This window comes from Anguilla rostrata, chromosome 18 (assembly GCF_018555375.3).
Source record: "Anguilla rostrata isolate EN2019 chromosome 18, ASM1855537v3, whole genome shotgun sequence".
NCBI classification, from domain to species: domain Eukaryota; kingdom Metazoa; phylum Chordata; class Actinopteri; order Anguilliformes; family Anguillidae; genus Anguilla; species Anguilla rostrata.
This window is the reverse complement of record NC_057950.1, coordinates 17,201,255-17,224,513: the sequence shown is the minus strand read 5'-3', so window position 1 is coordinate 17,224,513 and position 23,259 is coordinate 17,201,255. Positions and strand designations below refer to the sequence as shown.

Here is a 23,259-nt window from a genome sequence, read left to right as displayed (position 1 = left end):
AAACATAAACAGACATGGCGAAGAGAGCATTTGTACTCACAGCCGCTTCTGTGATCACCGATAATAAAAAAACAATAGCTAGCTAGCGTACAATAATAATATTGGCTAGCGTTAGCAATAACATTATTTAAAAAACTGATCACACTTAACTCACTTCAATTGAAATACCCATCTGGGAACATTCCCTCAGTTCAGCGTCCATTTTTGTTCGCCACAAACTACCTTTTCAGACCATTTGCTTATGTTTGCAAATGTTCATGGCGAACACAAAGCTAACAGATAAAAGTCTGAAATAGTTTGCAAACGTTCGCCTTGTTCGCTGAACTTGAACGCACCTCAGTTAATCTAATCCTGTTACTGGGAAGTGAAAATTGATGTGAATGTTGAAAGTTATTTGTCTAAAATATTTATAATCTTTTAAAGGTAATCCACATTAAAGGTAAAACACGTTGACCCTGCTTGTACCTTCTGTGGAGCTTACTATAGAAATCGACTCTTCCACAGCAACTGCACCAGATGTTATTCCGTCCAAAAATTGGCTACCGGAATCGGCTGATTCGGCTTCTAAAAATCGGCAACCAGAATCGACCATAAAAGTTCATGATCAGTGCACCGCTAATATATATATATATATATATATATATATATATATATAAATACACATACAGAAGTGCTGTACATGTACTGTACCAAGCTTTCTGATCTTGCAAAAGAGCCTATAGCAAATTTCAATGAAAATATTTTTCCTGCTTTGGCATGAAAATATCTCTTGAGTTTAACTTCCACACATTTTATGCCTTGTAGCATACATCAGTCTGTGACAGGATGGGGATGGTGGAAGGGGGAGCGTACATGCCTCTTCTCACTTCCACAGCAGGAGAGAGACACGCTGCTCTAAACTCTGCTTAAAGTCGCTGCCAACACTCATCTCTTTCATCTTAAACTGCTTACTAAACTCTGTTAAGGGACCTGCTTTTGGATTCAAAAGATTGACCAGATGACTGTACCATCTCCACACCGACTGCAGCAGCAGTGGTACACCCATATCTCCCTTTTTAGGCAGCCCAATGTTAAAGAAACCAGATTAAGGGGTGATCATACCTTTTGTTAGTTGGGTAGCCCAAAGCACCTGGTTCACTTTTATAAGAATGTTGGGTGGGTAGCCTAAAGTGCCTAGTTCACCTTTATAAGAAAGTGGGGATGGGTAGCATAAAGCACCTGGTTCACCTTTATAAGAATGTGGGGGTGGAGGGCAGGTGGACAGGGTAGCCTAATGCATCTGGTATCCCACTGTAAAAGTGTGAGATGGGTCACACAGCAAACCAATGGTGTCCACATATGGTTTATATACGTGAGACTTAGCACTCCAGGCCCATGATATCTAAACAATGCAATCGTAATTACTGCCAGCTGGACACATGATATAAATGATGAATATCTTTAGAAATAAAGGTTAGTTAGACCTATTGAGTTGACATATTCACCTTAGTATGTGTGTGTGTGTGTGGGTGTAGTAATATGAAGGAACACCTGCACTTGTACCATTAACGGTCTGTGAACAGACACACGCGGTAATTCCGTTATGTAAGACAGCCCGATGCGCACAAACCATCTGCGATGCATACATTTAATCATATCAAAGACAGCTGCCAAACAGATTAAGGGGTGGCCTTCTCAAAAGGGAAGACAATCATGCGCTTTCTTACAGCATAATGGTTCAGACCCCCCTCTGTTCAAAGAACAGATGTGGGCGTGACACTCCAGTGATGACAAGAGCTCGGAGACAGCCAGGGCAGGTGTGCGTGTAGTAATATCTAGGCCAATATCACAAGGAGGCCATGGAAGGCTCGCACAGCTGATGGACAGCATGGGTTGTTAAACAGGCAGGCAATGACTGTAGCCTGAATGCAGAAGGCCAGTGTTCTGTTTCAATGATGTTCAGGGACATACATTCAAATGAGAAAAAGCACTGAAGGCAAACATGCCCGAATCTCCATGTGAGGAAAAAAAGCCAAATATCATACAAGTGGAAAGTTTGGGCCCTCGTCCAAAGCCGCAAACCGCTCATAAATCAATTAATCTTTCTGTTGCAAATTTTAGTTTTTCACAAAATGGCCCCAGATAAGAAAAGTGAATATGCTTTATTTCTTTCTAAAACTGAACTGTCCATGTTGCTGCCAATGTGAAAGCTATGTCATCCAACGGGCAGACTGCAGCTCAGTGGTTTATCAGCCGTTCCTACTGTCTGTACGAGGTGACTGCAGAAATCTAAGGCAGAAGAATGTAAATCCAGACAAGGCAGACAGTGACAGAGGGTTACAAGTTACACTTGCAACTATCCGTCGAAAAACCCAGGCACCCCTGCTGATCCGACCGGAGAACTTCTTTTACTTTCACAATGTGGGGGGGAAAAAAAAACAAAAATACTTTTTCTGCAGCTAAATAACACATTTTAAAAAAAACTTTGTGAATTATATGATCCATTATATATTAAACTGCCATTGTCTTCAGAAATAGTCATCAATCTCACCTTAAAGGTTAAAAAGTTATTAAGATTGTGATCATAAATATGAATAAGACTGCGTACAGTGTGATTATGATTAAGATCATGAATACAATTAGTACACTGATGGCAGAAATTGCTAATTAAGGTCATGACTGTGATTATGATTATGACAAAGATAATTACTGTGATTGCTTTTCTGATTATGATAAGGATTGCAACCATTTTTATCAATGCAAAACCTGGAAGTAACAACTCACCGGCATTTTGTTTACATAATGCATAGTGACTGCGGTATAGGCAAACAATCAATATGGATAGCAGAGATGTTATCTCTCTGCTATCAAACACATCAAAGATGAGATATCAGGATACATTCACCTGGAGGCTTATGACCAATACACGACCGGCAAAATTCACCTTAGTGCAAAATTACCTGCTACAGTATAACTAACCTGGATATCCGTAACTCTGTTGTCAACACAGCTTTGTCTGTTTGCATTGATTGCTATGTTCTTATGGATGCTTGCATTTGACTAGCAAATATACAGCAGGCAATATCAACACTCAACATGGATAGCAGCCTTTATCAGCTCTCATAGTAAGACAGCTGGCTGATAATTAGATAGCTATTAGAAACACTAATCTACTGTTTCTTTAGCACTCAGCATCGTTACAAATGGATGTATATGTGGTAATGCTGCTATGAAATATGATAAATATAAACCACTGTCTTTGTAACAAATTCATAGTTACCACAACAGTTTCATCAGAAAAATGGCAAATATAAAAAAACAGAAAATGTTTTCATCTTAGAAGTATGGTGAATTTTCAAATGTATCCAATAACAGAGACTGAAGTTCACTGAAAAGCATTTGGAATTAGCATTAATCTTAGTGGGTTCACAATAATCCCAAGCCTGTTGTGCATGTAATCCTTTTCACTTTCTTCCTCAGCCTTCCTCAGAGTGGGCCTCTGTACAATTTTTTGGTGCTAATATGTGTGTGTGTGTGTGAGTGCATATGAGTGCTTGAGTGTGCGTGTGTGTGTACACTGCTGTTCATGCCAACAGTGCTGTGACTCACAAACTCACTGACAGTCAATAGAAAGGAATGAGCAAGAAGCTAGATCAACAAGGAACACAGAGGCAGACAGATAGACAGACAGATAGAGAGACAGACAGACAGACCGACCGACACACACACACACACACACACACGTACACATCGCCACCACTAGGCGTGGGGGATTCTGTTATTTACAACACAGCTGCTTCCAGAAATATGAACTCGCTCATCTGTGAGTTTGACTTTCCCACCTGGCATCCAAACTTGCGAGACAGATGTACATTCATGACTCAGGTTAAAAGAAACTTTTCATAACCACTAGGTCATTTCATTGCCCACATTTCTATTAGCATTTTCTTAAAGTAGGTCACTGAAAAAGCAACTTTTTCATTAATGTTTTTTTTTTTTTTAATGAATTATAACCCTAATTTTTAATTTATAGATGCATCCGACCACTCAGAATCCTTGAAAAGAAATCCTCACACAATGATGTCTAGATGTAAGCAGAAGAAATGGACACACTTACTTGGATCAGAGAGGATGGAGTCTGTCTTGGGAAGAAACTGGTCACATCTCACCCCCTGGTACCCCTCCTTGCACCTATAAGAGAGAAACAGAGACGTCAAAAAACGGGCGAGGGAAACCAACCGGGGCCAGTCGTGATGCAGGCGGGGAGTTAGGGCCAGTGGAGGGTAGGAGCCTATGATGTCATCCCCAAACCCCCCCCCCCCCCCTTTCCCCACACACACACACACAGATGCCCCACCGCTCCCCCTTGCCCCAAAGAGGTCAGTTTCCACATAGCTGGCCACAGCACTGCCATGATCATTTACTGTCTTCTGCTGCCTCACCAGTTAAAAAAGAAAATGACACACATAAAAGCGGGGGAAGGGGAGAGAAATAATTCTCCATCTTGGACAGAAGCGTTATTTGAAAGCAGAAGAAAGGGTGTCGATGGGTAATTAAACGGGGAGATGTGTGAGGGAGAGTGGGAGGGCAGGCGATGGCTCCAGAGATTGGTGCAGCTCTATGCACTGAATACCCAATGAGAAGCACCAACTCAGGGGTGCCTTCTCTCTCGGCCACGCCCCTCGAAGCATCTGGAATCCAAGAGCATCACACGTGAAATATTCAGATGAAATCCACTCTCCTCTCCATCTCTGGCTCCAAAGCTCTTAGCACTAATTCCTGTCTGGCAGTGTTAAATCAAAAAGAGACAACCCTGGTTAAAAAAAAAAAAAAAAAAAAAGAGTCTGTCTCCGGCAGTACAGAGCCCTGGAAGCATGATGCATGCGTGTGAACTTTAGGCATCCAGCATGTGAAACATCGCAGGCACACGCGTTGTTAAAAGGCTTGGCTGAGAACCGTGCTAGAAACATCAGACCTTATTACCATGACTCAAGAATCCGTGCCTGTTTCAGTAGAGAGGTCACCGTATGTGCTCCATTTTTAATCATTAGGAAGGGCACCCGTCTACGCACTGCACACTCAAGCTCATCTCCTGCTGTCATGGAGGTAAAAACCACCAAATGGGGTCGTGAAAGCCTCGCTTGACCTGAAATGTTTCAAATGTGCCTGTAACCAGGGCACCAGCAGCCAGAGAGCTTGAGTGGATCTTTCTGAGCTTAAGAAATTCAGACCACAAAAGGTGAGAGCAAAAAAATGGTTTCATGTGAAATACTTCATATTTCCTCCATAACTCAAGACTTGGAAAAGATGATATTGGGGAGGAGGGAGGAGGGAGGAGCTTCCCATATTAAAATTCCAATTTTCAGGGTACCACATACTCCACCGATCAAGGCGACAAACTGAAAAATTTTACAGAACACATATTTTTAGTTCTCCTGTTTCTCCGGTCAATTAGCACTCCCACAGACCAGAACAACGTGTACCCCATGTGCTGGATTATTTAAATAACAGCCCCCATGGCACATATTGGCATAACGACTGAGAACAGAGACCTGCGATTGCAAGGGGAAGGAAGGGGGTGTAATTGCGCTGTATGAATGAAAGGGAAATGCAAGTGGCAAAGTCTAGCGAAGAGCTCTTAGGGTGAGCTAGTGAGCGAGCTTTGAGCCGACATGGCTGCCTGGTTGCCGTTGGACCGGGCTGCAGCAGTCGCCTTGTTAACATTCAGATACACACGCGTGTTCTTAATGTGCACTGGGATGCAGTCTTAGTAGGAGTTATCTCCTCTCGCAGCACACGGTGGCCCCCCCTGCCTGTGAGTCCATGTATGTGCTCAGATCGTGACCGTTTGTGGAGGGGCGTGGCACTGGCGTAGGCGACGGATGTGCAGGGCACATGAGGTGGGGGGAAGGAGGGGCAAGGGGAGCGGGTCCCTTGTGGCAAGCGCTCTGTTTTTTAAGCACATGCATTTTTTAAAAATTGCAGTTAACCTGAAGCAGTTTAGCTCCACAGTCTTTTGATTCAGCAACGTGGATGGGTGCAAGCACGGGGGTCTGCCTGCATACATGCAAGTGAGTATCATTGCCTGCATGAATAGATGTGTGTTAATATGATTGTGAAAGGTGTAAAAATTTGCATTTGTAGGTATATGTACCTATTGGGTATATGTTCATGCGTGCATGAGTGTTAATGTGCCTGCATGCAAATATTCAAATGCACAGGCCAAGTGTGGCAGATTCCACTGATCTCTCGAGGGGAGCCTGTACTTGTCCCCATGGTCTCTGGTGAAGGCCATTTTCCTAGTGGTTTTAGTTCCACCGCTGTGCCTGTACGGTGAAATTTGAACCTGAATATTCATTAGTCTCTTGAAGGGTAAATGAAAATGTTAAGATTTCAGATGGAGGCAGAAGCTTCTGAATGCTCCTTGGTTTTTAATTAGCACCAAAGTCATTACTAAGCAGGAACAGATGACTGCATGCCTGTGTGTGTACGCGTGCGTGCGTGGATGTGTGAGCGTGTGTGTGTGCATGTTGTCTTCTAGGGGGAGGAGTAGAACAAGTAGTTTCAACATATCAAAGAACAGGTAAGTAATGTAGGCTGGTAGTATTATTAGGAGCCTTTCTATCAAGCACTGACTGACGCAAACACATTCACACACACATAAAGATGACAAAAAAATTAGTACCTGCCAGCAAGTCACTTGCTGACGCCTGAATCAAGGTCAGAAACGGGTCCACGCACACTGTCTACTCTAACTGCGTCATTCACTTATTAAAAATATTACACCATGCAATGGTGAAGGAACATAATACATAATAGAATAATACATTAAAAACATGCATGAGTCACTTTGATTCACAGGTAAGTGGTCACTGTGATTGGAGGTAAATGGGTGTGGGTACACTAATTCCTTTGCTACATGACAATGACACATCTAGAGCTCAGGGGGATCCCATGAAAAGGGCACTGGGTGGTTAGCAGTTTAGCTCTGTGCTACGCAGACAACATACATCTCATTAGGTAGAGCTGAATAATCCATGGGTGGAAAGGCTTTGTGAGCTGATGGTAATCCCTTCACACTGAGCGAGTAAGTGAGTGAGTGAGTGAATGAGCAAGTGAGTGGGGGAGTGGGTGAGTCAGGGGTCCGCTGTGGAGTCTCTCCTGCCTAAAATTTAACCTCCTTTGATTAAATGTTTGCCTACATTATCCTTCTCCATCTCTCACACACTTGCCTGTGTGTTCCTGGTGTATTCCTGCCTCTAGCCCAATGCACACTGGGATAGGCCACAGCACCCCCGTGACCCTGCCTGTATAGATAATGAATGGATGAATGGAGTACTGTAGGTCCAAGGTCCAAAACTACACAAAATACTTAGGTATCAGCATTTGGTGATCCAAGAAAGATGTGCAGTGACTCTACAGTCCTGCAGATGGTGCACCTCCTGACCACGTGAGGCGCACAGGGTAGAATTAATTGCCCCCTCACTTCATTTTCCCCCCTGATAAAGATGTCTAAGACCTGGCCTGACAGCAATAGGGAAAGCAAATCCCTTAAAAAACACATTTTCTGAGGAACAATACACTTTTCATTGCAAGAATAATGAAAAGGTGGTCCTGCCAGGGAGTTAGGGGATCCCATTGCCTCAAAGTTCTCCTAAACATGAATTCAACGACAACAGAGATAGACAAATAAATAAATAAATAAATAAATAAATAAATAAATAAATAAATATGGTTCCATATTTATAGCCAGAAATATCCTAGCAGCTGTTGCATGTGGCTAGCCATTGGAACAGCCAGAACACCTCTCTCGATCTGCTGCGAGCTCGGCCCCCGGTTTCCACAGAAACGGACCTCGCCAGGTGCATGGCACCGTTTGATATGAGCACAGGTGGGTCACCAGCTGGCCCAGTGCAGGAAAGAGTGTTGCCAGAACCCTCTCCATTTCACGTGCTTCTTCTGTCTTCTACTGTACATACTGGACAGAAATAGCTCCAGTGGAAGAGCTCTAGATTAGGCAAATTAAAATCTACATTATTCAAAGTGGCAAAAACATCAATTTTGGGAGAGAGATAGAATTTTCCAAATGTGGCAATAGCTAGTACAGACCTGTGTTTAGTTTTGCGATTATTAGGGTAAATGTGTGTTTAGTTCTGTGATTATTAGCACAGACCTGTGTACATGTTGAATTCTGTGGTGTCTGTGTTTGCTCTGTAAATCCTCATTAGTGTGAATAAAAACTATTTGAATGGCTATGTCTTTTCCGAGGAATGAATCTAGCGTGGAATAGAAGCATCAGTATTCCAGTTATAGCTTAGTGGTGTAGAAAATGAGTGAATCATTAGTCATACACAGGTGATCGGTGTGTCCACTTCAGTTGTAAGCTCCATTAATACCTGAATGCCTGTTTGCCCATGTCAAGAGACTGCCCATATTAGCCCCAGTGAGTTACAGAGAAGATTGCTATGAACACCAGTGCTGCCTCGCATCCATTGTAGCCTATCGGTAGAGAGCAATGCATGCTAATCAAATGATCCATCTCAGGTCTCTCTTTTAATTGAGGACTATCCATTTTATCATTTGCATGCCCTGTTGAAGGTAAGCATAAAACAATCACTTGTGAAACTGTGATATTTTGTATTTTTGTCCATTGTTTTCTGTTCTAATGCAGTCATTTGGAATTTTTAACAAAACAATGGACAATACCAGGTGGAAGGGTCAACAGTGTAGGACAAGACTGGACACCGATGGAATTAAACTACTCTGTAACACATCGAGAGTGCCACAGAACAAGAAATGTGCATGGATGTGGAACTGAATGTGAACGAAGAGAAGAAGTTGAAGAAATGTACATTAATGTGGAACTAAATGTGAAAGAGGGGATGATTATGTGCATATGGATATGAATAAATGTGGGAATGTGGTCAGAAGTAGGGATAATCAAAGAGAGATTGGCCCTATTAAGTGACTGGATCATAGAGGGATCGTTATCACTGACCTCTATAGAGAAGTAACTAAGGTAAGAATAGTTACAATCATGAGATCACGAGCAGTCACACAAAGAATTTTATTGCTATCGCTAGATTATGAGGGAGTATACTATGGATTTTGGTAGTCTATTCCTGTCCAAACTTTATTTGAGCAAACAAACGAAACTGTGGGAGTAGAAGACTTTCTCAGGATTCTATTTAAGAGAAACTCAAAAAAGCATGTGGGGAGAATCTGTTTAGCAGTTTTCCTGGTACCATTGTCTTTGCCGTACGGAATCATTTGGTTATGTACATGTTCATGTTTTTAGCCTTGAGCAACGTGCCATTCTGTGTTCAGCTATAAGTGTTGAATGTGTTAATATTAGCTCTCACTGACTTGTAAATGTGTTTACTAATACACCATAATATTCCCATCTCACCTGCATCTTCCTTGCTAACTCTTTTGCAGCTTCACAAATATTTAGAGCTCAGCTATTAAGAACCAACTAAAAGCTGGTGCATGCAGTCTGAGGTGCAGTGTCCCGGGCACTGGGTATGTGTTCTTGAGCCTTGGAGTTAGGGCCCTGTCTCCTCACCAAAGGGTTAGGTACAAGTCTCAAGATTGAGTTCCAGAAAAGGTGGATTCCAAGTCTTGGGGAAGCCCTAAATTCTGAGTTGGGCAACACGTTTTAAGATTGAGTTTCTAATAACAGATTCCAAGTCTTAAAGGGAACCTCTGAGAGTCAAGCCAGATAAGTTTGAGGATTGAGTTTCTCGTAACAGATTCCAAGTCTCAAAGGAACCTCTGAGTACCAAGTCAGGCCATGTATTATATAAAGTATAAAAATAAATTATTGGACCTCTGAGGTCCCTCGCGAGAAAAAATGAAGCCTGAGGGAAGGTAGCTGAGGAGGCTAGAGCTCCAAGGCACAGGTATACTGCTCCAAGGTATATGTACCAGACTTTGGATATTTAGTCCTCTCAAGATTATGTGACCCCGTCACGCTAAAAAAACAAACAGATAAAATAAATGAGAAAAATTTTCCCTTACAGACTCTCCAATAGCTGACACGTTTAAGACTAGGATTAGTTGCACTATATTTCACACATACGCCCAACTTGCCGAAAGCAAAAACAAAAACACACACACACACACACACACACACAAGCACTTCTATCCTCACCTTGCTGTCCCTGTGCCATTCATCTCCTCTCATACTCAAAGAAACCTTGTTAAATAATGCAGGCTCCGGCTGTAGCAGACCTGAAAATAAAACAGGCACCGCTTGTCTGATGCTCTCGTTCACCTTGACGCCACCCCGACCTCTCTTAAATCTGAAACTCTGGAGCAGCTGGGGGGGAAACTGGCGCTCTCGCTCCTGGCTGAAGGGAAATCGAAAATGGCTGGTTGGATTGTGCTACCTGAAACCCGACATAAATTTGTACCGGTGCGTCTGTGCCTTTTGAAACGAGGCCTTCTGAGAAGCGTGACACGTGTCGTGGCATGCATCGCACAGTTCTGTGAGACTTCAGTGCTCTTGTGCACTGCAAACAGTAAGTGCCAGGGATTTCAAGTTGTTATTCAATGTCCTTCAATGTCCTGAATTACCTCCTCCATGTGCGACAGTCCTCAAATATTTGTCCATTTTTTGAGTGTTACTGAAGACAGGTTAATCTCCTGATGAAACCCCATCATGTTTGGTTGTATAGCCATTTCAGTGGTTGATTATATGGGCTGATTCATTCTGTATGAATGGGTCTTTGCCACAGCCTCTCAAATCTCTAAAGAGTACTGCAGCGTATGTGCTCACACACAACAGTTCAGGTCAAAGGTCATTTTGTCTCTGATCCAAATAAGATGTCCGTGCTCAGACATCAGCAGTCATCTTAAAAACATAGCCAATTTGTTTCTGACAGAGAGGGTGAGGGCAAGGGAGAGGGAGTTGGAGAGGGCGAGGGAGGGGGAGGGAGGGAGGGAGGGAGGGAGGGAGAGAGAGAGAGAGAGAGAGAAGAATCATAAGCTAATTAGTTATTAGCTCTTAATCCTTTGGCACAGGCCACTGGGAGTTTATAGAGGAAAAGCTGGCCAATGTCTGGCAAAAACTGATCCACATGACTCCAGAAAATTCCATCCCCTCTCCGAGTCTTGGGTACAACAACAGAGTTCAAACTGGGCTCAGACTGTTTGGTTTAAATGTTATTACAGCAGAGATAAAGGCATTAAAACTCACCCATTATCTCTCCAATCTCTCCCCTGTGGCATTTTAACACCTTATCAACAGGCTTCTTATCTTTGTACTCAATACCAACCCTTGACTTTCATTTGATCTGATTTCATTGAATCATTTGATTTGTGAATTATAGTATTATCAAATATTATGTGGAAGAACTGGTCAGGCTAAGAGACCAGGGAAGATTAATTTGCCTTTAATCTCCAGAGGTGAGGTTAGATCAGCTAATGGACTCTTAAGAGGATGAACTTGAGTTATTCTTGCCTCTGGCAAGTGTTTTAGTGCTCATATATTAATATTTGATTGGTTCCTGATTATTGCCAAATCAGCAATAAAATGCAGAAAAAAGCACAGGCAAAACATTAGTGAGAACAACAAGGTTTAACTTTTTACAGTCAATCATCTACCCATTTGGATTTAATATGAATATAAATCTAATCTATAAATCTCATCGAGATAAACTGTTCACACCCACTAGAAATGTGGATATGTTTGAGGAATTCTTTTATGTTTACATGTCTCACCGGGCCCAGAGCAAAAGGAAAGTGGAATATTTAATAATAGATTAACAAAACTGACACGACTGCCATCAGGCAAAAGCCATGCAGAGGGCAGAAGTGTGTTCCCCTGTGAACATATTCTTAAACTGCCTCTTTCAATCCACTGGCTTAACAATTCCTCAGTGTCCACAATAGCCGATGTGTCAACAGCATTCATGTTCAAAATGGCTGCCGAGAATCAAAGAGGAAGGTGCTAAATATTTGTGGCAGTTTCTCCATACACCATAGAAAGCTTTTGAGGCTCTGAGATGAATAAGGACCTTATGCAGGCTAGCTAATGCTAACGTCATGATTTATTTTGTTCCTGAGCAAACCTTTGCTGCACTATGTAGTTTACGATAAAACAGAATGTCATATTCGGAAATGCTTTCTTTCAGTGGTTTTGAACTGTACTGCGGCACACTGCCATGCAGACACACATACATAGCATTAACAACATCTAGTCAGAATAAAGTATTAATTCCATAAATCAGAAAGAGAAAGTGTATTCAGAAATGAAGATTTTACATGAAAAGACTTTATGAGCCATATATCACAGCATCTCATATCAAAGTGTTAATGGTCTGGGTTTAAATAGGAAGTCAAGGCTAAAAAATGTGTTTCTTCGGTGCTTTGTATTGGCAGCTTTATAGAAGGCTTTCTCCACTCATTTCTAACATCAGTCACAACACAGTTTTGAGCACACTATATTTTAGGAATAAGCATGCATAAAAAAAGAGGGAAATACAAGGAGGGAAAACAGGGCTGAGTGAAACATCTATACATTTGAAATGTCTTTTGTTTACAGTCTACAGCCTTTGTTCTTTAGGAAAATGAGGAAATTCATAGCATTGTCATGTGGAGGTGAGGAAATAATTACTACATTACAATGAGATATTTGCAAAGGAAGACTTCCTTGCCTGGAGACTGGGTTTTATGACCAGCTCTAATTGGGTCGGTCTTTGAGTGCACGTAAAATGTGAAATCCAGGGGAAATTCATGACTAAAAGGGAACAGGAGCCAAGCCTGCTCCAAGCAGGGAGGAGTCTGTGATGTAGAGAGAATATTGGGTTTCTGCTGCCGCTACGAACACAATAGGCTGTAACAGCACCGCTGAGAAGCACGCTAACGACGACGCTAACAACGGCGCAATCACGGCTGAATGCGCGCCACCTTCCCTCTCTGGCGATTGTTCCCGGTGATCAGGGCAGGTACACGAGCAGATAGGGAGGTGGGTGAGAGAAGGGGAGTGGGGGGGCTACTGAGGCACAGCTTCCCACAATCCCCCTGTATTTTTTGCAGAACACAGAGGGAGTGAGACTGTGTCTTCGCAGGAGCGAAACACAGCTAATTAGAGGAGTCTGTACACCGCAGAGCGCCTGGCTGCCACTCGTCAGAGCGCTCAGAGAGCCGGGGAGAGTAAAGGCCACGCTGCCCACCGCGGTTCACGCGGGCAGTCACGCACGCCAGTCATGCCCGGGGCCATCTGGCGGCGTGGCGCCGAGGTCGTTACGACGACCCCGCTGTTATCACACGGGCGCACAAAAAAGGATGACTGTGACTGTGTGAGAGAGGGGGACTGCACTAATCCAAAACCACTCTCACTTCCCAAAGAGCACTGATCAGGCAGTGAGATGGCTGGGTAGAGGTTTAAGGCAAGAATGGTTGAAAAATAACTGTGGGTGATGATGACCATGAAGCCAGAAGTTGCAATTTGGCACCATCTAATAGGTTTTGGGTACCTTCTTGATTGGGAGCTGCTTTTGATTGGTCAAGACTGCACCAGCCAAAGGAAGTCTGACCGTTATCAAAGCCAATAAGGCCGTTATTTAACATGGGAACATGCAACACCACAAATCTTCCTCGTTTGGCAATCACCCAGCGCTAACAGTTTGCACCCAGTTATCTATACCATTAGTGAATGTTATCTCCAACTCAATATTTACCCCCCTAACTAGCTAGGCTAACTCTACCATGATCTTTATGATCATTTCAAGCCAGCTAGCTTGCTTTCAAAGCAAATACATTCACCTTCAGAGTGGACACACTACTCAACTTCATGCGCGTAACCGATATGAGCATGAACTGGTGAATGCCCCCTGGCGTGGAATGCATCAGAGTCAATAATTCAGGCTAATTTCAGCTTTAGTCTTTGGAGTAAAAAAAAAAAATTGAAGGACAGTAATTGACATGGCTAAAATGTCAGAAACCTAATGTGTTCTCAAAGTGTTATTTGGCCAGCGTAAGGACGTACTTTGTAAACCTATAGCATTGTTGCTTTCCTGGCACCAGCTGTAATACTGCAGCCAGCCACAGGGTAGGCAAGAGCTTCAGAACTCATTTCAAACGCCAGGAGCCTGATCTAAGATATAGGGTGTAGGGTAAAGGTTGGTTTAATATGTGGCAAATACAATGTAGACTGCAAGGTGCAAGGTATAGTGTGGTAGTGTAGAGTGTAAAGTGTAAGGTTCAGGGCCTACAGTATAGGGTGTGGTAGTATAAAGTGTTGGACACAGGGCCTAGTGTATTGGGCGTGGTAGTGTATAGTGTAGGCTTTATGGCCTACAGTATAGGGTGTGGTAGTGTAAAGTTTAAAGTGCAGGGCCTAGTGTATTGGGCGTGGTAGTGTAAAGTGTAAGGTGCTGGCATCGGGACTAGGGTGGTATAGGTCTTAGTGTAAGTGACAATACACACACAAGAAACATTATACAGAAAACCTTAAAACCTGTCTCTCCCTTTCATACAGGCAGGCTATCAGACTGGAAAAGAGGCAATGTTCTGAAAAATTCGGCTTTTATCAAGACTTTATAGGAAAAGAGTGGTTGTGTTTTACTGCCCCACTTCCCGGGCCTGGCTTTTTTAACGGTGTCGGTATGCGTGCGAGTAGCAGATGGGACACTGCACACGATTTCACCTTGTTGCAAATTCACTGCATTACCATTCGCCTTATCCCAGCACCAGGGGTGGGGGGGGGGGAGGGTGTTAAAAGTACAGGAGTCTCCGATTCTGCTGATGCGGCGTTCAATAAAGAAGCTCCACAAAGCATATGGAACATCTGGTATCCAAATGCAATCAAAATAACTAGAGCCCCATGGTCATATTTTACAGGTTTGACATCTGGGATGCCTGCGTACTGGATAATCAAAAAAAAAAAAGTTCTACTGCGGTCATCAACAACACAGCACATCTCAAAGTCTGTTCATTCCTGATAGGCCTTGGCAGCATGCCCACACGGTCCTGGAGTTTATCTTACAAACACCAGCCCACTTCACTTACTCCACTTAAACAGCACATCTCTTACAGAACCACCCACATCACCATCACCCACCTCAGCAGCATCATCACAGCCTGACACACTAAACCCACACGTCACTACCTATCCATCAATACCCTCATAATTCACACCAACACCTGCATGTCCTACCTCATCTAGACCCACACCATCCCCACCCGCACCACAGACGAATGTACACCCCCATAACTTAAAATGTGTGAGAGTTTCCACCTCACGATGTACACTGCCTGTGAAACTATACAAAAGACAGAACCATTGCTTTTCATATAACGAGCATTCACTTCTGTAACACTGCAATACAACAAAAGCAGAGGCAGCACGCACACATGCACACACACATACACACTAGCACGTTTGCAAGTAGTGAAATCCATAAAAAAATCCACATTATGTTAAAAAAAAACACCCACTTGATGTTGAAATTTGGCAATTTATTGACAATTTATTTGATGGCAACAAATAATGCCAGATTGCCTGCAGGATTAGAGGCTGTACATGATACAACCCCCCCCGCCACCAAAAAAAAAAACACACACACACACACACACACACACACACACACACACACACATCTGTCACAGTGGCCTCCAGTGGACCGTTTGCAGAATTGAATTCTCCAGGAAGACGAACTTCAAAGAGAATTCAATTGGACATGAATCAATACCACAGTTACAGCAGCACCCGTTCTCACAAATAACCTATATAAAGCAGATAAATAAATAAAAATAAATAAATAAGTAAAACACACAAGCAAATGCCAGAAAAAAATGGGACACTCCAACCATAGTTATGCATATGCATTGACCTCCACACTGAACGCACATAAATTGGTTAAATGCATCAAGTGCGATTTCCCGGTGAACATAACCGCCAGAGCGCCACGTGCGGCTCTGCCAGCACGCCTCTCATTTCAGGCACATATTTTTGAATTCATTTCCGCGCTTTTATTTATTTATTTTTTCCCACTCATTTTCAGGCAGGAAAAAAAAGAAAAAAAAAAACAGCTTTCAGCTGTAGCAGGAAGGCAAATTCCCGGGGGACTTCCGTTTGGAAGTTTCAGTTTGGAACTTTTAGTACGGCGCTGGAAAAAAAAAATCCCTTTGAGGGCATAACATGACATACATCGGGTGTTAGATATTCCGACAGAAAGTTGCAGATTCCCGCAGACTGTGTAAACAGAGATTTCTTCCGGCTGAGAAAGCTAGGCATGCCTCTCCAGACAGCGAGGCACAGCTGAGTGATAGTAAAACAATGTGTAGTCTTTGGATTCACTGTACATTTCCAGCCAGAGAAAGAATATTGTCCGTGTTATGAATTATAGTTCATCTCTTTTCAATATTATGTCACTGTCCAAGCAACTGCATAGAGGCTTTGCTGGTGATAATGTATGAAATTAGTTTTGATCCATGGACAGGGGATAAGGAAAGAGGGCATTTTTATTGAAATGAATGGTTTGATCTATGGAAGTACTGCGCCCAAATTCATCCTTCAGGCACAACACAGAGGTAGTCTAAGCCCTGAGTAGAAACAACTGACCCACATAAGGGATGAGAAGTAATGATACTACCACAAAATATATGAATGGGTCATATATTAAGATTTTTATGAATAAACTGTCTCACTAATGCTCTTTTTATTGGTTTTCTAAACCAAAGATGTGAGATAAACTTCCAGGCAATCCCCTGTACACTGCTACCTTAACCTACGGAAGCAGTTTTCTGCACAGGAATAAAAATCACCACACAGCCTCACCCCACCTCCACAGAAGGGGATCCCTTCCCTTCTCAGTGTCCATCTCTTCTTAATGGCCAAAAAACATTTTTTTTGTAAATATTCCTCTAGCCGCTTTATCGCCGAGGTACAAACGCAGGGGGGCTGCCGAGGCAGGTTTAAGTCCCAGTGCTCTGAGCATCTGGAAGGCTGCTGCTCCAGGTTGTGCGTTACCTGCAGCACGCGGTGAGGGAGCAGGGCGCTTATTTACTCCTTGTTCCTGGCCTGTTATGACTCCTCTAAAACACGCCATGGCTCATTAAGGCTGGGCTGTCTGCACTCATTGCTTGTAAATGCAATGCTGTGACATGGAAGGGCGGATATTAAGAGCGCCATTTACAGTTAGGAATGTTGCCAGCTGGAGAGATTATGGAGCGCGGTAGCGACCTCTTCCAGTAGGGAGGTGTGCTAGCAGCCTTGATTATTTTATTATTGCTACTTGCATTTTGTGTACTTGCATAAGGGTTGCTTGGAAGTAGCCTTTGTCTACTGTGACTTGTGACTTCTCAGCTCTGCAAGCGCACGCACACACACACACACACTGAGACAAACACTCACATATGTACAGACACACATTCAAACACTCACATACATACACAAATACATACACACAGACACACACGCACACAGACACACACGCACACACACACAAATAGTCTTTGTTCTTCCCTCACACTGTAGCAAACAAGCAGGCAGAACTGCAGTGACAAGGCCCTGTGTTTCAGCGAGTGCAGCTGGCCAGTCCCTCTCTGGTGAGAATGAGCAGAGGGCTGATGCCAGTTCTTCCCCTTGTGAGAGAGTCTGGCTTATTAATGCTCCCCTCTGCAGTTGCCAAGGAAACCGGGGTGCTGACAAAGGCTGAAGGACACAGTCGCTGCACAGGTGCTGGAGGAAGTTGTGTCTCTGCAAGAATGTTTGTGTGTGTGTGTGTGGGTGTGCGTGTGGGTGTCTGTCTGTCTGTCTGTCTGTCTGTCTGTCTGTCTGTGTGTATGTGTCCATCTGTCTGTCTGTGTCCGTCCGTTACTGCTCAACACGCAGGGCTCAGGCCTGTGAGCTCAGGACAGCCTGGGTCTGAGACAGCCTTCAGCCACTCAATTTATACCTTTTACTGTTTGTAAGAAAACATATTTCCAAGTGGATAAATGGGAAATCACACAATCCATTACAATAAACAAATAGATGCCAATTGATTTCGGGAACCCCCCGTGGCTGGAAAATAAAAACTATAAACACAAGCTTGTCAGGCTGAAAGCACATTATAACCTTCAAAATGCTAAAGAAGAGAGGAGGTAATGCAAAACATTTGAGCTGTTAAACAAAAGACAGTCTATCAATACAGTAATCAATACATTCTTTGATGGTAAAATACTCCCCCTCCCATAAAAAATAAATACAAATAAATTAAAAGAAATAAAAGAAAAATCCCTCTATGCATTTCACTTTGTGCTCCGGGGGACCGACTGCTTTTAATCTTGGCCGTTGTCAGCTGTGGTAATTTCCAGTGAAAGGTGCCGGAATAATGGAAACACGGGAAGAATAACTCACCGGGGCGAAATATTCCGGCTTTACCTCTCCTGAGCCTGTTCCTCACCAAGCCTTTGAATTAACCCCCACGCTTAATGATTCAGCCTGACCTTAAGCAGGTTTAATAGAATAATAAATGACCTGATCTTATCACCGAGCAGTGGGGGGACTGAGTCACCACCGGTTTGGAGAGGAGAGACACGATCCTCCTGCCTCACACCTCTGACGAAGGCACGCCCCAAACACCTTCCCACCCCCCCAGCTACTTGCCCCACCTGTGGAGCCACGCCCCCAGCCACACCTGTGTCAGTACCGGGAGAGCGGCGCGGGTGACTGAACGAGCCCCCAGCCCACTCCCTGTCAAATAAGGAAGTGGAGTTTTTAGAAGAGGAGACGAGAGGGGCCAAGGACAGTGTTTTACGGTACTGTCATTTCTCTCTCTCTCCTCCGGCTCCAGATGAAGACATCAATCCCCCGTCTGGGGATGACTACGGCAATCAAGCCAACCCCCCCACCCCCCCACCCCCCACCCCCCCTTACAAGATACTGCCATGACCGTGGAGCTGACTGCGGGCCTGCCCCCGCTCCATGCACAGCCAATCGATGGGAAAACAATGAGACAAAACAATAAAACGCACAAAGATAAATTCTGCGGAGGTTAAGGGACATCATTGTGGTCAGATACATAGGCGGGGGGTTGGCGGTGCGTGTGGGGGTGACAGACGGGCATGAGGGTTGAGGGAGCTGTCCTAATGACACACTGAAGGTGCAATGGAGGAGCAAGAGGCTGGGGCTCTGGTGCATATCTGGTTAAATAACATGCTGGACTTCGAAGTGTATTCAGTTAAATAATGTGCCAGGCCTTGGCATGTATCTGGTTAAATAATGTGCTGGGTCCTGGTGTGTATCTGGTGAAGTAATGTGCAATGCCCTTGCATTCAGCAATGTAAGATTATTTGCCAGCAGTGTGCATCTGGTCATACCCTGCGTGTTTTCAGAAGCATTTCTCCACTTTATTCATCAGCGCTCTGATCTGCCTCAGTCCCACCAGAACAGTACCCCCATGTAACCAGACTGCACCTCACTCATTACATCCACCTGAAGATGAACCAGAGCCATCCTGACAACATGCCTGCCTCTGCCTGTGTAACCAAAACATTCCGTGTGGAGAGCCAGCATTCCCTCTGCTGTTTTCTGTGAGAAACCTTTAGAGCGAGAACCATATATATATATATATATATATATATATATATATATATATATATATAAAATAAGTTATAGAAGGCCACATTTATTCTTCTACCTGGTTACCATGGAGACCACTCCTGCAGCCTTCAATGAGGTGTATTGATGATGTGCTGGTCGCCAACCTGACTCCTGCACAGAGTCTGTCCTGTTCCTCCCTCTCCCACTGCTGTGATCATAACAAAAGTAGCAGCTCGCAGCTTTAAATGTTGACAAGCAACTGAACACACTCACTCAGGACACTACTCTGAAACAGATACTGTACTGTAATTATATAGAACTGAAACAACAAAGACACTGTATTCATTATATGATACAGAACCAACAGTGATATGCATCACAAACACTGAACCAGCATACCTACCCTTTGTAGTCACTGCATCAAAACAGCTATTTATCACAGACACTGCCCCAACATAGCTACCTACTATAGTCAGCGCATCAAAACAACTATTTATCACAGACACTGCCCCAACCTAGCTACCTACTATAGTCAGAGCATTCAAACAGCTATTTATCACAGACACTGTCCCAACATACCGACCTACTGTAGTCAGCACATCAAAACAGCTATTTATAACAAACACTGGCCCAACATAGCTACCTACTATAGTCAGCGCATCAAAACAGCTATTTATTACAGACACGGCCCCAACATAGCTACTCATTATAGCCACTGCATCCGCACACATTCACAACAAACATTGCATAAATACTTTGGAGGAGGTTTGAAACATTAAATGTGGTTTGTTACATTTTGGAAAGTCCCTGAATGTTCGATGGACGAAACCTATTTTGTCATAATCAGTTGGTTTGGAGAATGACCGTAGCAAAAATAAAGACAAAGCAGAGTGTGCAGACATCTTCAAGTAGGAGTGTTGGGTCCAGGAGGTCTGTGAAGTCAGTGACCCCACAGTCTCCAGCAGACAGCCCCTTTGCAGGGGCAGCGACGCCGGGACCTAACTCAACACAGGCTGGAAATGGTGTTGTCTTCAGTCAAGACTTAAGAGTGTTATTTTTCTGGTGGCGGAATTGTCCCGCGGTTCAGAGAGTCCGTGCTTGAAATTGATTTCCCAGACGATTGAGCCAGATTGCAGGGATTGCTGTTGGGCGCGAAGGGTCACAGCAGGTTACCGACTGGACGCCTGACTGAGGTAAAAGGATACATTTCAGAAACCATTTTTATGTGACGCCGGTTTACCTGCAGATTTAAGGTTCCACGTATCAAAATGTAAAAATGGATTAAAACTACTGAAAAGTTCTTAATATTCTGCACTGCCTATTAAATTTCAGCCCTGTAAAGGGGAGCAGCTCTGGTCAAAATTAAATCATTCAAAAATATTTAATTACAGGAAAAGGTATAAATGACTGCAAAATGATTTTGACGTTAAATGAACTTCTTTCTGTAAGATTAACCTGTTCATATTTGTGAGAGGGTGTTTAAAGAAGTATCTTCAATGAGCAGATTCTTTGATATCTCATGAAGGCTGAACAGCCTTGAAATCTGAATGTTTGGCTTCACAAGCTTCTAAAACCTGAGAGAATCCACATTGAATACGAATTATCAGTTAAAAGGAGTAAGTCATAAACATTAAGGAGATAAAGAAAGAGAGACAGAGAGAAAGAGAGAGCACACTGAGTTATAAAATGAAAAACTTTCAGTCAACCAACCCAAAAAAAAAGTTATGCAGTCACTTTCCAAGTTCATACACACTTGAATAAATCAGATAATGACAAGTCAACATGCTTGTCACTGTGGTTTCTGAGGTTTTTGGTACCACACTCAAATTCCGCATTTTACATTTCCTGTTCTCGTATCTCGCTCTCCGCTGGGTATGTGATCAGAGATGTTTTCAGAGGCTTGTTAATAAGGAGACGGTGATTAATGACTCACACAGGCAGATAACAGCCAGCTTCGTGTGCACGCCCCGTTACCCACAGCAGCCCTGACACTGTCCTTGCTCAACGGCAATCAAAATTATTCCGGGGTCACGTGACCAATAATCAGAACGGCGAGGAGGATCGTGCCCAAGAATACACTCCAACGGCGACAGATTACACGAGCACCGGAGGGTGAGGCTATTTACATACAAATAGCCAAAGCTCAGGTCCTGCTTATCGCTGCCAGTGTGTTTTAGCCAAACTGCTCAGTGGGGCAGAGCCTCTGCTGCTTTTGTTTGCCGATTCCTTATTGAGGGGAGAAGGGATCTGTGTGTAAGACATGGAGTCAGCTTCAGCCTACGAGTGCACTGCACCTTATAAATCACCAGTGTGACATTCCACATTTATTCAGAAACCTAGCTGTCAGGGTAATTGATAGTTACAGTGGCTGGGAGGTGAATTTCAACAGCATTGAGTATCGGTGCCGAGTTTCACCCATGCACACAGCAGCTGGTGACGGTTTTCAAACAATGGGCGTGGAGAGCGATGGTCAGTTTCATCGATGAGCAGAATGATTGGAGGTGACGTCCAGCCGAGCTGCGTTTGGAGGTGAGAACCTTTAGCGAGGGCGGTGGCTGGCTCTTATCAGAAGAGAGTGATAAAGGTGGCAAATATGTCAAAGACGATTAGCAGAGAATGGTTTGGGACCTACATGTGTTCATGTGAGGTTAGAGAGACTAGGCTAGTTCTAGGCATAGGTGATGAGGGCAGTCGCTGAGGGCACCATCTGTCTGGGGGGGCCGCCAAATTAAGGGGGAAGAAAATCCACACATTCGTGATTCATGCATCCATGATAGTCAACAGCGTGACATAGATGACCTCTCTATGCATTTTGGGGTTCATTGGGAACAAGAAAAAGCAAGGTAATGCAACAACAAACAAATAAATAAAGAAAGAAATGAATCTGGTCAAAAACTGGCCAGAACAAATCCTCCCAATTTCTCATGCGGCACCTCACAGAGAATTAGCATCGTGTAAACAAGCAGCATTGTGTTGTAGGAATGGCTAATGGGCAGATTAATCCTCCTTCATTAGTAAATTGAGGCTTCTTCCAGTGTAGGTTTCAAACCTAAGGATTGCTGGTGTGAAAGCAGATTAGCCTTGTTTAAGCAGCCAGGGCATTATTAATCTGGTACGTTAGCCTACCGTAAGGCAGGTGAAGAAAGCTTAGACCCATTAATTCTCAGCCTGAAATATTAGCCTCCACACTCGAATGCAAAACTCAGGCCAGGTTGCTGTTGCCATAGCTGCCGAGAACCGTCAGCAGGGAAATAGAAAAGCGAGATATCTGGGGGGGGGGGGGTGTCTTGGTTGATATTCCCTTTGCAAAGCCCTGTTTCTCTGAGTTTCAGTGCAAAAGAAGTAAACGGGACACAATAACGTGACAGTTAGAATGTTGTAAATAAAAATAAATCAAGACAGACAAACACACTGGCATCTAGGGTCTGCTTTTCGGTCTTCACTCAAGGTGATTGGAATCCCGTTTTGTTTTACAGATTTTTTACTTTGAATGACAGAGCTACATTGCATAGCCCTCGAGTGCCGGCCTATTGTTTTAAAACACCATGTGACACTAGTGATTCACCTAGTCACACAACAAAACCTGCACTGCAACAGTAGCTAATTCACTCCAGTAATTCATTAACACAGAAATCTGGGATTAGCAGCATGCTGGTGTCTTTGTGTTACCACGGAAGTAAAAAGGTCCAATAGCTCCCACCTCCAAAATCATTTCTGACCTAAAAAACTGCAGCCAATGAGAGCCC

General features: G+C 43.6%; 1 protein-coding gene across 2 annotated transcripts in view; it reads right to left on the bottom strand.

Annotated features, from left to right (window-relative positions):
• The window catches only part of LOC135245005 (pro-neuregulin-3, membrane-bound isoform), a 357,506-nt gene that overhangs the window by 46,123 nt on the left and 288,124 nt on the right, over nucleotides 1-23,259 (bottom strand). For both annotated transcript variants that reach the window (XM_064317746.1, XM_064317748.1), the window contains exon 5: nucleotides 4,097-4,170. In XM_064317746.1, coding sequence (XP_064173816.1) covers nucleotides 4,097-4,170 — 74 coding nt within the window. The remainder of the gene's footprint in view (nucleotides 1-4,096; nucleotides 4,171-23,259) is intronic.